General features: G+C 38.6%; 1 protein-coding gene across 2 annotated transcripts in view; it reads right to left on the reverse strand.

Annotated features, from left to right (window-relative positions):
- Window positions 1-4968, reverse strand: part of LOC112155107 (FERM, ARHGEF and pleckstrin domain-containing protein 1) — a 64462-nt gene extending 59494 nt beyond the window's left edge. The window contains exons 1-2 of one of the 2 annotated variants that reach the window (XM_024286552.2): window positions 4682-4968; window positions 870-1076 (exon numbers count right to left, since the gene is read on the reverse strand). In XM_024286552.2, coding sequence (XP_024142320.1) covers window positions 870-1049 — 180 coding nt within the window. In that variant the 5' untranslated portion in view covers window positions 1050-1076; window positions 4682-4968. The remainder of the gene's footprint in view (window positions 1-869; window positions 1077-4681) is intronic. The other variant, XM_024286551.2, reaches the window with a different exon arrangement.
- Window positions 4969-15565: the final 10597 nt, after the last annotated feature.

Here is a 15565-nt window from a genome sequence, read left to right on the forward strand (position 1 = left end):
GAGCCACCTCGCTCCAGGAACACCTTGGGAAAGAGCCAGAGGGACGCATCCACTTTGCACACTGAACACTCACTAACTGTCAGGACAGTTCAGCAGCTTTAGTGTAGAGCACCATTCATGAAAATTAAAAAGCTCCTTTGTGACTGCTGGAGAATCCGTCTCCCTGCATCAAGCTCGTTCTGCTCCACCGATCTCCTTCAATCCAGAATATTCTGTTCTATGAAATATCAGAGATTTTTCAATGAAACTCTTTACTTTAACTTGTCGTTTCTGAGTCTTGAAGCATCTAAAACATCTGAAGTATGTCCTCATCAATTGCTTTCTCAGCTGGAAACATTTCAGCATAAGCAGAAGTAAAATATAGACCTTAAGGCACTATTTTCAGCCATGGATTAATTAGTTGATCTGAGTATTTAAGGAAGCAGGGCAGTGTACTCGTGACCGACTTAAAAGAAAGTACTTCCCAAATGTAATAAAGTTCGAGTAACGGTTTGAAATTGCTGGCTTTGTGTTCACACCCAGGAGTTAAAAAGCCTACGTTCAAAACACGGTTCAGGAACGCTGCATCTAATTTTATCTCCACTTTCATTCCTTGCAACCAGCTCAGACCACGGCGTCTAAATTTAGACCTGAGCGGCGAGAAAGTTAATCCCACGAAAGAAAGACGTTCTCGCGTTTGCATTCAGGAAGGAGTTCTCACACATTACCCCGACCGCACGACAACCATCCTCACAATTTGTTATGATGAACATCCCCACAGTCGGGGAGACTTCCATCCATCCATGCAACACTCAGTTGCCATGACAACCCCTAACTAGTGCAAGCTTTTTTAACCACACTGCAGTTATGGGGAAACGGGAGCAACTCACCGAGACGTCAAAAATCTCCTCCGTGTCGTCCAACATTCGGACTCGTATGGCGACCTGTCGTCCGGGGGGCATGGCTGGGGGTCGGTGTCCGGGGTCCAAAGTGCTGATCCCCAGAGTCTCCGGTGCACCAAGACGGCGTCCGGCTCCGCATGACGCCGGCTCTGCATCCGACTCTGCCATTCTGCACTGCTCTGCTCACTTCCCAGCCTGCATCAGGTCAAAGACAATTTGGAAAAACGTCATTTCAAAGTGCTACAGTTCCGCCTCCCGCTCTCTGCTAATGTTTGTAAAATATTACAACAGTGGAGCTAAAGGCTCAGAGGACACGCTGCCTGTCACACCAATGGAGTAGTTGTAAATGTAGCATTTGCACTAAGCACTAATGGCTGATAATTGCAGCCTGCGGGAGACTCAATTAATGTAAGAAGCAAAAAAAAAAAAAAAAAAACAAGCATGTTCTTGATTTTCTTGTACAAGCCAGGCGGTCCTAATTTAATCTGACAAATGAATCATGGAGAAAGAGTGTAAAATCAAAGACTCCATACAGTGTTAATCAAAAAGTTCCCAAAAGATCAGCAATAAGACAGACTGAGGTGTGTAAGGGCAGCTGGTTAGACACATGCACAATATGGATCACACTCTGGAAAAGATGAGTTTAATGAGGAAATGGACACGCTCAGCTCCATAGAAATGATTCTTACTAATGTTTAAGCTTTTCTTATGTATTGACTCGATCAATTGCTAAATGCTGTGGACTATTTGCAGCTTTAATAATGACAGGGATAAGCAAATGCTTAATAATAGGCATAAAAATAGATTTTTCTTTGTAATAAATATTAGAAAAGATAGATCAAATCATAGTTTCTGGACCCCCTAAAGTGTCAGAGTAAAAATTAAGTGTAAGACAAATAAAACTGTTTATGGCTTGTAGAACCTGAACAATTATTTGGTTTTGAAGGTAAAACTTTGATTCATCTGGAGTGTCTGTTTCTGGAATGGAATTCTAGGCCTCGTTCGTGGGATGCCACATCAGCCAGACGCTGTCCTCCAAAATCCTCTTCCTGTCCCACTCAAGTCCCCCTTCACTGCACATTCCGGCAGGCTGATGTCACCCTGAGAGCGGATCACTGGAGCGGTGCGGCTGGCAGACAGTTACAGGACTTCTGTGGAATGAATGACCGCTGCCAGCTTTAATACTGAACTGATTTTTTAAAAGGTGATTAAAGTCTAATCTTTTTTTGATCTATTGTAGAATCATTCTCAGGGATCTTTTAGCTATGATTATGTGGTTTTAGCCAAAACAACAAAAACTGTCATTTTCTTGGACATAATCTCTACAGATTGACAGGAGTTTATTTGAAAGTCACCTCCGAGTCGTGGCAGGGACTGTTGCCGAAGTGAGCCTGCCCCAACTTTCCATCATCCCCGGCAAGCTCACATCCCCCAACCTAGCATTAACAGTGGAGCAAAAATCAAGAGGACCTGGCCGCAGACAACATGATGTAACTAAGATGGTGTCAGAGCATCATTAGCCGGAAGTCATCGATCAAAGTTTAAATGAGGTTCACGCTCTTGCCCTACAAAAACACCGGAATCAGGTTACGGTTAGGGTTAGGCCAAGGGTTACAGTTACCGTTAGAATTAGGGTTACAGTTACGGTAAGGATTACGGTTATGGTTAGAGTAAGGGTTGGGGTCAAGGTTAGGCTAAAGGTTACGGTTAGGGTAAGGGTGACGGTTAGGTTAAGAGTTGCGGTTAGGGTTACAGTTAGGCAAAGGGTTACGGTTCCGGTAGAGTTTTTGTTAGGTTAAGGGTTACGGTAAGGATTTCGGTTACGGTTGGGGTAAGGGTTGGGGTCAAGGTTAGGCTAAAGGTTACGGTTATGGTAAGGGTGGTGGTTAGGTTAAGAGTTATGGTTAGGCTTACAGTTAGGGTAAGGGTTACGGTTACAGTAAAGGATTACGATTAGACTAAGACTCGTGGTTAGGGTTAGGCTAACGGTTACAGCTATGGTTAGGGTAAGGGTTACGATTAGACTAACACTCATGGTTCGGGTTAGGCTAACGGTTACAGCTATGGTTAGGGTAAGGGTTACGATTAGACTAACACTCATGGTTCGGGTTAGGCTAAGGGTTACAGCTATGGTTGGGGTAAGGGTTACGGTTAGGTGTAATCTTGTACATATATGCAAATTTAGCTTCCGGCTACAGTTGCAACATTTCCACTTCTGGCTAATGAGGAATTTAATGTTGTGTTGTGGACGCCATCTTGCCTTCAGCCAGATCTCCCTCACAAAAATGGCGAGCATTATTGCAGCCATCCGGGTGTACAGTTTTGAGTCAGATGAGAGCTCGGATGAGGAAAATAAAGACGTACACGGATCTGTCTATAAGTGGATGCATCGGAATGGAGCAGGGAGCTTGTGGGCCACCAATTGTAGCGCCAACAACACTGCTACAAGCTTTTACAAACTGAAGGTTTTCGTCTACTCTTGATTCACAATGATTTTAATAAAGAAATACTCAGAAATTCTATCTATCAGAAAATGCCGTGTTAAAAATATGATTTTTATTGGCATGAGTCTTTAATTGGAGTGTGAGCACTCCTAAAGGGACCATGGAACACTATACCCGTCTACTTGTCTCCCTGAAAGCAAACTGATCAAAAAACAGAGAGAGTTGTCCAACTGTTGGTCAATTTGCACCTGCTTGGTCGCTCCGACTGACGTGAACTTTCTCTCAGTCGTATGAAAAGCCTCCATAATTCTCTGGTGTTGATGGCTGGCAAGTGTCTCATGTGGCGTTCTGTATATTCACGGTTTATACGACCCGCAGGTGCACGCCGTGTAACCAAACACTCCTTAAACACAAAGCTGAAAGACTAGACAGTGATTCCCCTCCCTCCTCACTACCCTGTGGTTTCATGAATCAACCAGTCATGACTGCTGGTCCATGTGTTGCCTTGAATGGGACAAGAGCAGGCAGCAGTTGTGCAGATGGCATCGTGTTCGCTCGCAGACTTCTGAGCGTTTCTCTGGGTAAACCCCACCTCCTTTTGAATTCATTAGCTCCAAATTCCCCACATATGTGTAATATGGAGCGGTGACTGCTGGCCTTGGGTTTAACAGTGGCTCCTCTGTGTGCGGGGGGGGGGGGAGAAGTAAAGTCCACCATTGCACAGCTGGAAACCTTTAGAGACAGCTGAATAGCCAGAGGCTGTGGGAGATAAAGAAGTCGGGAAAGATCTGCAACACAATAAGGAGGAGAAAAGAAAGCTTTTGCAAAAGAAAGTGATATCTGGGCGTGGCCGCGTGAAGTTTGCTTTTAATGGGTTAATTAATAAATTTGCATGTTGGAACATTTGCAGAAAACACCTCAATGGACAAGTAGGAGCAGCCTTCAAGGAGGTCTGGTTCTATCATAATGTGGGTTAATGGAGCAGAATTACAGAACTCAAAAATGTGCACCACCTGCGCTCACCTGGACGCGCTAAGACGCGCGCGCGCGCTAGTTCGAGGCGACATGCTGGCCATTTAAATGGCACTGTGACGCGCGGATCCCATTACAATCCACGACACCTGAGCGACTGCGGCGCAACACTGCGGGGAAGGACGCACGCGCGCGCTCACTGACTGACTGACTGACGGCAGATGAGGGTTTTCACACGCTGATACTTGCCCCCCCCTCCCCTCCAAACCCGCAGCAAAACACTCCCGAGACTTAACCCTAATCCCCTCAAACAAGTTGAATCAGTTCTCTTCAGGGAGCAAACTGAGCAGGACTTGCTGCTGCTGGGCGACGCGCGGCTCTTACCCTTCTCCCGTAATGCGGGGCTTGTCCACACGGAGAGTATGAAGGGAGGCACTACATCCACGTCCCGCAGGAAGAAGGACAAAATAAAAACGCACGATCCCTGACGAGTTTTAGAGGCTGTTCACGCCAAAGAGAGGGCTGCCCGACGTCGCCATGGCGGACGGCTGAGTGCATGCGCCTGGGAGAGACCGGATTACACTGAGCAGAGCGCAGGATCCTCTCCCGGTGCCTTCACTCAGACAATGAAGGAGGTGCAGCACCTCCACCTTCCTAGCAGCGAGGGCAGACGGAGCAACAGTGACACCTAGCGGTGGCGCACAGAAGTGCTACAGATTTTTTAAGGACATTTTTATTTTAACACACAATAATTAGGGGCGTGCATGTTAACACACTAACGCGATCAATGATTAACGCATTAATATTTATTAACGCAAATTAATCGCACCACTCGGAGTAGCACTCTTTCTCTTTCCCTAAGTGGTGCAGTCACCCACAGCTTGCATTAAAACACTTCATTGGTTCTTTTCCCACTAATATTATGGTTATTTAGAAAATAAATAAATACTCAATCTGCATTTAGTACTTTAATCTTGAAATTTTTTTGGGTTTAGATCACTTTTTCACAAAAAGTGAACAATTTGATCCATGGACGAGCACACTGTCATGTCTCGTAAGTTTCATTTTGTGATCATTCACAGAAAGTAAGTGGTCTGCAAATACTGTAAATAAAAAAAATATTGCATTTAATCACAATTAATTTTTCCCCAGTTTGCGATTAATTAGTTAATTTTTTAATCAATTCCCTGCCCTAATAATAATATAATAAAAAGTAACAATAATTAAAAGTGAAGTAAAAGCTGTGTAAATTATGGTGTTTTGGGATAATTTGATAAACAATCAATCAATTGATTGACCTCAACAAAAAGTCACAAAACAGAATAAAAGCAACAAGAATTAAAAGATTATGGGGAGAAAATAGTATCACCTGAATTTGTGCGTGCAGAATTATTGATTTGTAGCTCATACAATATATTTCATGCATAAGGGCAAAAATTATTAAATTAAAAAATGCAATTGACACATGCACTAATTAAAATACAACAGTTTCAAACTAACTACACGCACAAATCCAAAGTTATGCGCACAAATCAAGACTTACGCACGCACAAATCGGGGTGAGACTATTTTATCTCCATAAAAAATATACATGACATGATGAGAAATGCTCCAGCTAATACTTTAATGAGGAATTTTACAGATTAAAAGATAGACAGGGTCAAATTGAACAAGCAATGAACTGTGAAAATTCATAAAACACATAAAAGTCAAATAAATAAATTAATTAGTTAACAATATGAGTTATGATAAGTTAAAAAAGATGCATCTTTAATTAAAAAATATATTAATTAATGGTAAAAATCTCAGATTTTCGGTTTTGAAGTTGATTCATAATAACTAATCTTAAAATCTTCTTTATTGAAACATTTTGTTGCTTCTCCTAGTGGCTCTGACTTATGATTTATGATAATAAAGTAAAAATCCTCAGCTTTAGTCAGTTTAGTTCATAAAGATAAAGGCGGTAAAATATGACTAAATGGACAACAGAGACTAAAAAGAAAGTTGGAGACCCGTGTGTCTCAGAAAATTAAAACAAAAATGTTTCCTCATAAAAAAAAAGAAAAAAATGGTTACTGTGACAACAGCTTGCTCAAACAAGTCTGACAGCTCAGAAAAAAAAACACACTCATAAAGAACACATTAAATGAAAGCATTTGTATCAATGGGAATCAGAAATTTAGCTAAATACAGTAAGTTTGTTTCTATTTTATTATTATTATTTTTTTTTTAAAGTTAAAGTTACCCAAACTATGAGTGGACTTTTTTTAAATTATTTTTTTCAATGTGTTTTTCAGTCTTCCTGATTTGAACAAATACATGTGTTGCAATAAAAGATTTACTGAACATACGAGTTAAAGTATTACTTAAGATTCATGAGGAATGTCTTACACTTCTTTGTGACAGTCAAAAGTAATCTGTTACTGGAATACACAGCTTTTCTTATCCCCCACATTGTTCATGACTAATCACTCGTATAATTGCTACACAAAAACAAAAGCAGCTTCACTTTGTCTTAAGTTGATTTAGAGGCCGTCTTTTCTTCCTTTATTTATTAACATGTTTTAAACAAGGAATTATATCAACATTTTTTGCCAAAACAAATTCTGATTCAATATTAGCTCCTCCATTTAAGTCTGAGTTGTGCATTAACTGTCTGGTTTGCTGGAAGGGAAAAACAGCATGTAAATCATGATATAAATAAGATTTGGTGGTACCTAGTTTTTTTTTTTTTTTCTAATACAAGTATTTTTGTAAAACACATTTCTTTTCAAAGTAAAAGTCGATTTTGCACCTTTACCCAGACCCGACTGGAGGGTACCAACAAAATGTGATCACTTTCTTTGTCACAAAATGTTGTATTTTGCATTTTTAAAGGTTTTTCTGTCGTAGTTTTGTAGTCAAACTCACAAACCAACTAACAAAACTGACTGGGTACATAAATAAATAGCTGCTGAACTACAGAAAAGTTTCATTAGAATCTGATTACAAACAGCAGCTCCATGACTTCCAGTATGTATCTGAGTGTTCATTTTACAAAAGAGAAGACTTGCAGCTCAGCAGTATATGGAGTTCCATTTGTGGCAAAAATATATTTACTCTATGTTCTGTCCATGCATCAGGTCTGTCTTCGCTCCATTGTTTATGTGTTTGGTCAATTGTTTCTGGAACATCTTTCTGTCCATATATTTGCTTGTGTTCCAGTGGTGTCATCATTTTTGCACCATGCAGTCCGTTGTGGTGAACAGAGAAGCCGGCTGAGGTTTGGATACATGAATGCCACCCAGACGGGAGGAGTCTCTGTGGCCGACCCCAAGATAGATGATGTGTCATGCTGGGATGGAAGCGCCTCACTTTTCTCTCAGAAGAGCTAAAAAAAAATGGCGACCATTGTGGGTTTTCTTGCTGACGGCGCCACACCCGACCCAAACCTGAAGAAACAGCAGATAATAGAAGGGTAGAATTTAGAATACAGCGTCTCTACATTGTTGTAGTTTTGTTTCAAGGTTTTCATAAAGTTACTTCTAAAGTTATAAACAAATAAAAACTTTGTGATGGTCATTTCTGCTAAAATTTTCCCCAAGTTCAGATTGATTCCTCCACATTATCTACAAAAAAGGAGCATGGAGGTAAATTTAAACATTTTTTTTTTATCCTCGCCTTCCTTTTCATGTCTCACCCACCTTCACTTTACAGGAAGGGAAGTCTCCCACGCGGGACTGAGGATGGAGAATCCCACTCGGTGTGTTGGCAGCTCCAGCAAGAGCGTGAAAACGAGTGAGAGGTGCAGGATGGAAAGAACGGCGACCACCAGACAATGCTGGGCTGGAATTAGTTACGTAAGCCGTCCTGAACTGGTTCCATGTTCTCTTAGTGATCTCTCATCCACTTATGTAACCCTGAATTCAATCACCAGTTGAAGTTCACACTTATCACAGCAGGATGAGGAAACACTTGTACCGGCGGAGCGGCTTTCTAATAAAGTTTCCTCCCAGCTCACTGCAGGAGTAAAGCTGCAGTGCTCGAGCCAATACAAATGTTTTTTATTGTTTTTAAGGCCTGTCGTCAAATCTGGTGCTGATCCTAAAACAAGAAGATGTAAAACTTTGAGTCAACAATCTCTGGCATCCTTCTCCTCGTCTTTTTTATCCCTTCATCCAACAAATCAATGAACCTTTTATGGATGTGGTGGAGAGATTTATTGGTCTTTTTCTGTTTTCTTTATTATATTACATATAAAAAAACTGATGAGAGACTTAAATCAATTTCTACTTTGTTGTGTCAACAACTCTATGCACCATAATAAGTCATTTTGAAATAACATATATATATTTTTTGTAACAAACTGTCATTGTTATGCTTTCAAATGACCACTAGGGGAACAATAATGTGATTGGATTTGGAGAAATATCAGGAATGCCAGTGAAGACTTATTTGTGTTACACAAAAATGTGCAGGAAATAACTCCATAATTTTTGGCGATTTGGCAATGACGTGATTTACTGTAACTTTTCAACCGTTAACATCATGTTTAATTTAAGATAATTTAAAATAAAAAATGATCAATATTCCGACTTGTCACAAAACCCTGTCTGATTTATTCTGCAGACTTTGTTCTGTGCTTTATTTGTTGTTTTCCTGCAAAGTTATCATAAAATATAAATTGTGGAATTCAAACTTACCAATGAGCTGAATATCGCTGGATTGTTCAGATGAGGGTGTAGCACGCTGCACAAACTTTAACTCTCATTTCCCACGACTCCAGCAGGTTTTGACATGTGCTTTAAGCACTGTGTTTACTCTCACCTCCCGTCAGTTTGTCACACCCTGACTCCTTTGAGACCGGTTTCTTTTCAACTTTTTGTCCTCTTTAGGGATGCACACAGCACTTCTGTCATCCACACTCGTGTTCTGTCATATTAGTTTAAACATTAATGTTGTTCAGCTTTTCAGCTCGATATTTTTTATCCTTTTTTTCAAGATTTACAACCTTTAAGGACCCATTCCTGACGTTTGTTAACTTGTTGTGGAGCTTTGTGAGACAATTATTTGTCATTGCTTCAGAAATGTATTTAAGAATACGATTAATCTGCTTTAATCAGCATTTAAAGTGGCAGAATGATTTTTGGATCAATCAGGGCTGTCTGAACCCATTTAAACTGGATTCAAAGGCTTAACTGAAGTGTACTCTCATGAAAAACAATGCTTTAAGCTACTTCAAAAACACAAATTTGAACAGCCTCACTAAAAGATTACAACGAGATGAGTTTCTTAAGCTTCTTCTAAAGAAATTCTGAGTAAAGTGTTTCAGAAAAGTTGTTGTTCACCTTTTGGGTCGCCACAGCAAATCAGGTGGTTTGGCATAAAGTTGTACGCTGAATGCCCTTCATGTTACGAACACTGTATTTTATCTGGGCTAGGGACCGGCACAGGGATATCCAAACTCAGGCGCCCCAGAGGCGTGAAGAGTCTTGCCTAATTACCCACATTGGAACACTAAAACTAAAAAGATTTGATTAAAAAAACATAATTTCTTGTTTTTTGCAGCTAAATTTTATTGTGGTTTATGAATCTGTTCTGCTCATCAGCTGACTTAACTTCCCTTCAGGCATTTTTAGTCCTTTTTTCATTTTAAACATCAAATATCTTTATTTTTATGATAAAATCCTCAGTTTGGCAGCATTTTATTGAGTTGTTAGTTGCAGTTTAGCACAAAAAGTCAGTGTGAATAACTCTTGAATAATACATTTTTAAGTTTTATATTTTTTCGTCAAAAACAAAGGATTAAACCTTTAACACCTGAGGCGTCGCTGGTGAAACTTAAAAATAAAAATCTTTAATATATTGTAGCTTTTCAACCTTTAACACAATCAACATAATCTGCTGGAATTATACTGATCATGTTAACAATAATAAAAAAAAAAATAGAAAAGTTGCACTACCTGCAATAATTTTAGTGTGAATGTTTTTTACTGAAAGTAATCGCAGGAAATGCTGATGCAATTTACTTGAGTTGCTTAAGAGATTTTCTGAAAATGCAAAAGCTATTTGCAAAATGTTAAATTTGCTAAAAGACTGAAAATTTTGTTGAAGAACTATGGAGTAGCGCTGAAGTTGACCTAAATTTCTGAAAAAAACTGTCAAAAAATTGCTTAAAAATCTAAATACTTTTGCAAAAATATTTAGTACGTTGCTTAAATATGAGCTAAACTCCAAAATAACCTAAAATTCCTCAGTAAACTAAATTAGTTAAAAACTTTAGCTTGTTGCTAAAATAGAAGGTAAACTCTTAATTAGCCTAAAAAACCCCAGTAGATTAGCAAAAACGTTAGCATGTTGCTAGAATATTACAATAAAAGATTAAAACATAGTCCAAGAATATGTTTAAGGGCTTGCTGCTAATCTACTTAAAATTTAAAGACTTTCTCATTCATTTCCTATGGGGCATTTTTTTAAAAGTGTGATTGAGTTTTTACGTGCCGAAAAATGTATGTAAAGGAGCAGAAGAATCACTATAGTGTGAATGCTCACTAAGCATTCACATAATCATAGTAAATCAAAGAACAGAAACGACGGAGCTCTGGGATTTAAGGGTCAAAGTTGAAAATGAACTCCATTTTTGCAGAATCTGCAGCACTTTCTCTGATTTGCACCAATTTGGGCCTACGCCCGGTATGAGTGTGTTATGTGTGACGGTCACACACTCAAGCAAAAGTTGCAATATCCAGACTTTAGCCATGATGCTGCTGCAGCAGGAAAATGCAAAAGTCTGCAGAGCGTGTGGTTGTTATTTTGTTGAGTGGTGTTGAAGAGTTTGGACTTCATACTGTTTCCTTTTCATAGTAATTTATTTTTGCTGTCAGCAAAGCAAACATTTAAAAGATTCGATTAGTTTAATAGATGCCCCAAAACAGAAGAATAACTCTGGGGGGTTTTTGAGATGAAAATGTTCGGTATGCTGCAGTTTTTCAGCCAGCAGAGAGTCAAACATTTAAAAAGTATTACTTGTTTCCTTTACTTTTCCATATGTTTGCTTTTGTGCTGAAAAGAAAGTCATGCTCTCAGTGCGCTCAGTCCTAAGAGAGGTGTGGCCTGGTGGTGGGACGGGAAGTTGTTCCAGCTGATTAAGCAGGGGCTGGAATTTCGGAGCGACCTGGAATGAGGCTCCATTCCATGCATGTGAGCGCTGCAGAGCTCCTGCTGGGCCTTACGCCTCCACCAGAGAAGGGAAACAGCAGGGGAGAGCCTCATCACATGTTCTATTTAAAGATGAGCAAAAAAAAAAAAAAAAGAAATAAGGAGTAGGCAGAGGAAAGCTGTCATCCCTGTGGCCAGTCAACATGCAAACACAGCAGATCTCAACGATTTTTGTTACCATTAACTTCCTGTGTGACTCCAAAGGCAGACAGAATATTTTTTTTCATTTTCTGTTTGATAAAGCTAGAATTTAAAAATGTAATTTGATGTGACACAAAACTTTAAAAGTACGAGGATCATCTGGAAAATACAATAAGAGCACTTGGAGTTAATATACCTCATCATACCTCTTTTAAACTTGTTTAAAATGTTCATGTGGAAAAAAAAATTGAAGATGATCTGTCGCAGTGTCCTGAAAAGACACTGCGACAGATTTTCTTGTGAGCCACTGTGGCAGTACAATAGTTTGAGGCAATTTTTACTGTTGTTTCCTCTTAGGAACACTACCTTACATAAGAAAAAGGTTTGAAAAATAAACTTTATTGTTCCTGTAATATGAACGTTTTTCAGTAATCTTACTAGTAAAAACAAATTCAAACCAATGTGATCTTTTTACAGAAAAAAGCTCACCCTTTTTTTATTTTTTTATTATTAAGATTATTCCGTTCTCTATGACTCAAGTGTTCCTGGTATTTGTTTTTGTTTCCTGAGTCTAGTTGTGCTGGAGGTTTCTTCTTATAAAACATGAAATGATTTTGATTTTTGGTTTTTAAAGTTTAAATAGTTTCTTCCTTGAAACGCCTTGAGACAATCTAGATGAAAAGTTATGAGCAAATTTGAATTGCACTAGTTATTTCCTGTTTTATGAATAATTAACTGGATTTTAATAATTGAAGAAAGCGCTAAGCAAAGATCAAAGTTTCCTTTGTAAATGGCATTACAAGGAATCCCTCAAGGGAGCTTTTATTTCAATCCCCAACATATTTTTTTTCTTCTCATTTGGCCTCATATTTGACAATAAAAGTTGTTTTTTCTTTCAGCTTCAAATGACAGAATCCAAGAACTGCAACATCACAACAACCTTAACTAAACACAGTTGGAGATAATTACAGAGCTAAACACGCACAATTTAAAGATGACATTTTGCTTTAGCCTGTCTGTATCCCACAAATTTTCCAGTATAGCAAGAAAATTATCAGAATGTAAGGGTCAAATTGTTAGCTTATAGTTGGGGTGTGTATGCTTCCCTCACATGATTCGATACGCATCTCGATACTGGTCCACGATACTGGTCCACGATACATGCTCCACAAATTGATACTTTTTGGCGATTCGATACAGCCCGATTCTTTTACTAAAAAAGCTAAAATCAAAATATTTCTAACTCATATGGCATTTAAAATGTTACCAAAGTTTTAAACTTTTCAACTGTCCAAAACAGGATTTTTGGGGCAAATCATTTGAAGATCCACTCCAATGAAAGATTTTGGTGTTTTTAAGAATTTTTCCCCACAATGGATGACATATTTAAAATAATTTAAGATTAAAACTGCATTTCTGAGTTTATTTTATATTTAAATCGAGATCATTCAGAAGCAAATGAAAAACGGTTGTTTGAAAAAGCTCTTTTTTGTGATGCAGTAAAAGTCTGATCCATCCAAATGCAGACAAATAGATCTTTGCTTTCCTCGTCTGAGCTGGCAACTAAACTGGATAGTTGGATACTTCTGATATTGCTCGACATTTTTGTTGCACTGCTCATGTTAGGTTATGGTTGTGAGAGGCTGTAAGCTAGCAGGACAGAGTGTAAATAAAGGGATGATGGGATATCAGTGGAGGCTTACGCTACCAGTCCTCCTCACAACTCAGAGGTGAATTTCTAATCAACTCCTGTAGCCCTCCATAAAAAATGTCCTAAAACAATTTTCTTTATTGTGCCTAAAAATGATGAAAAAGTTTTTCACGAAAGCTCAAAATAGGATTTGACAGGGACTTTGAATATTTACCTTTTTTTGTTGTAAAATTTGCCTTTTTTGGGTAAATTTTCCCCACAAAAATTCATTAAAATACTTTTATATGAATACAATTTTAGTGTAATGAAATTACCACCCTTTAGTGAAAATACGCCTTTTCCTAGACAGCTTCTTTCATGTCAACAATGTTTGACGGCATGACTGGATGTAAAATATTTCCTTATTTTCCTTTAGATCCTATTGATTTTTTTACAGCTCCTCTATGTTGCACAAAAGCCTCATTTCCACACATTACAGCCTGTGTCTGGAGCGCATTGAGACTTTAATGCTCCACTGATCAATGGGGGATTAAAGCAATTTGAAAGGCCTATTGTTTAGTCTGTGCATTGGACCCGCCGTCCCTCATCTCTGGTGTTCCGCTGCTCCACAGACTGCCTCTTGAACTTTGGAGGCCAGGAAAAAGGCGGCCCTTTTTCTGTCATGGACTGCATCCCACACGAGTAACCCGGGGGAGTGTTCGCGGATGGGGGTGTTGACTCATTTTTATTTTTTGATATTTAGCAGAGTGATGCAGAGGATCCCATCTGGAACAAACACGATGCGCCGCTTGTGGCTCACAGAGCTGAGAACAGGTGATGAGTCAGCACCTATAAATTCACTCACCTGCAGTGTTTGACTCAGGGGGCTCCTTTCGAAACTGTCTCCTGGTGCAAATTCAGCATGTAATTATGCAGCCTTATCTCAGAGTCAGAGCCATTGAGCCAAGTTCTGTGAAACACTTATTAAAAGCTAAAACTGAAGAACATGACACATCAATTCTTATTAAACTTCCTTCATATGAGCAGAAGTTACCCCAAACAAGTGTTTCTGCTTTTTTTTTTAGACTTTTACCCTAACAAGCCCCACAAGGACCTCTCCCCTTCGTCTCCCTGTCTCATCACAAACCGCCACGGCTCACTTTTGCTCAACATTTCCTCAGTCCTATTAACCTCTGTTATCTCCCACCTGCAGTTCTCCTCCAGATCAGCGATTCAGCGCTTTGTCTGGTGGAGCAACGGCAAAAAAGAGACTTTCTGCTCCAAAATGATCCTCCAGTCACTTATCTGAACAATAAAATTGCTTCTAATGTTTTCTTCTGGAAAAGAAAAGACTAAACTTCATTAGTTTCCCTCCTGGATCACTAGGAAATAATCAACTCTTCATGGATTAGTTTCAACCACCACAACATAATGTAGCAGCCCTAACATGGAGGCTCCGCTGTCAATAGTTTTTAAGTAAATTCTTAACAAGTTCAGCACTTTCACCACAGAATATCTAAAATAGATTCTATAAACTAATCTTAAGACCATTTATTTATTTTATTTCGCTTTTTATAAAATCTAACTCAGCGGCAATTTCTCATTTTCTTCAAGCCAACAGTCAAATAAATGACTGCTGAAGTTTTTAATATCATCTTGATACCTTAGTTTCACTTTTTTTTGGCTAAATAACTAACTTCATAACTAATGAGCAAAAAAATAAAATTAAATAAATAATAATAATAATTTAAAACAATTTTAAATGTGTAACCATGTAGAATAAATAATGTAATATTTAATATTTTACCATGTAATATTTATAATAAGTCATTTTTTAACATATTAATATATTTCTTGTCAGGCCCTGACTTGATTTCTGGATGTTATTGCAAATTTTTTTCACTTGTCTCATGCTTTGCACAATTTTGATGTCCCTTTGTGCTTTTTATGGTTTATAACCTCTCTTTTAATTATCTTTCAGTTCACAAATTTTTTTTAATTTAAATTTGTGGCCACAAACAGATGTTCATTTAGAGTTAGACAGACAGACTCTTCACTTGTCAACAGGAGTCTGAATGCTAACTAGGGTCACAAAATTTCATTAACTGTAATTTCTTTTTATCGGTTTAATTGCTAACAGTCAATAAGAGAGCATGAAAGTAATTTCAGGCTCCACCATCCCCATCAACTCCCCCTCTATCATCACACTGATGCTACTCACTAATGATGGGAACATAAGCGTTAAAAGACGGCTTAAATGGCATATTTAGCTCAAAAATAATATAAAATCCATCCCCAAG

The sequence above is a fragment of the Oryzias melastigma genome, linkage group LG21, assembly GCF_002922805.2.
Source record: "Oryzias melastigma strain HK-1 linkage group LG21, ASM292280v2, whole genome shotgun sequence".
In the NCBI taxonomy this organism is placed as follows: Eukaryota; Metazoa; Chordata; class Actinopteri; order Beloniformes; family Adrianichthyidae; genus Oryzias; species Oryzias melastigma.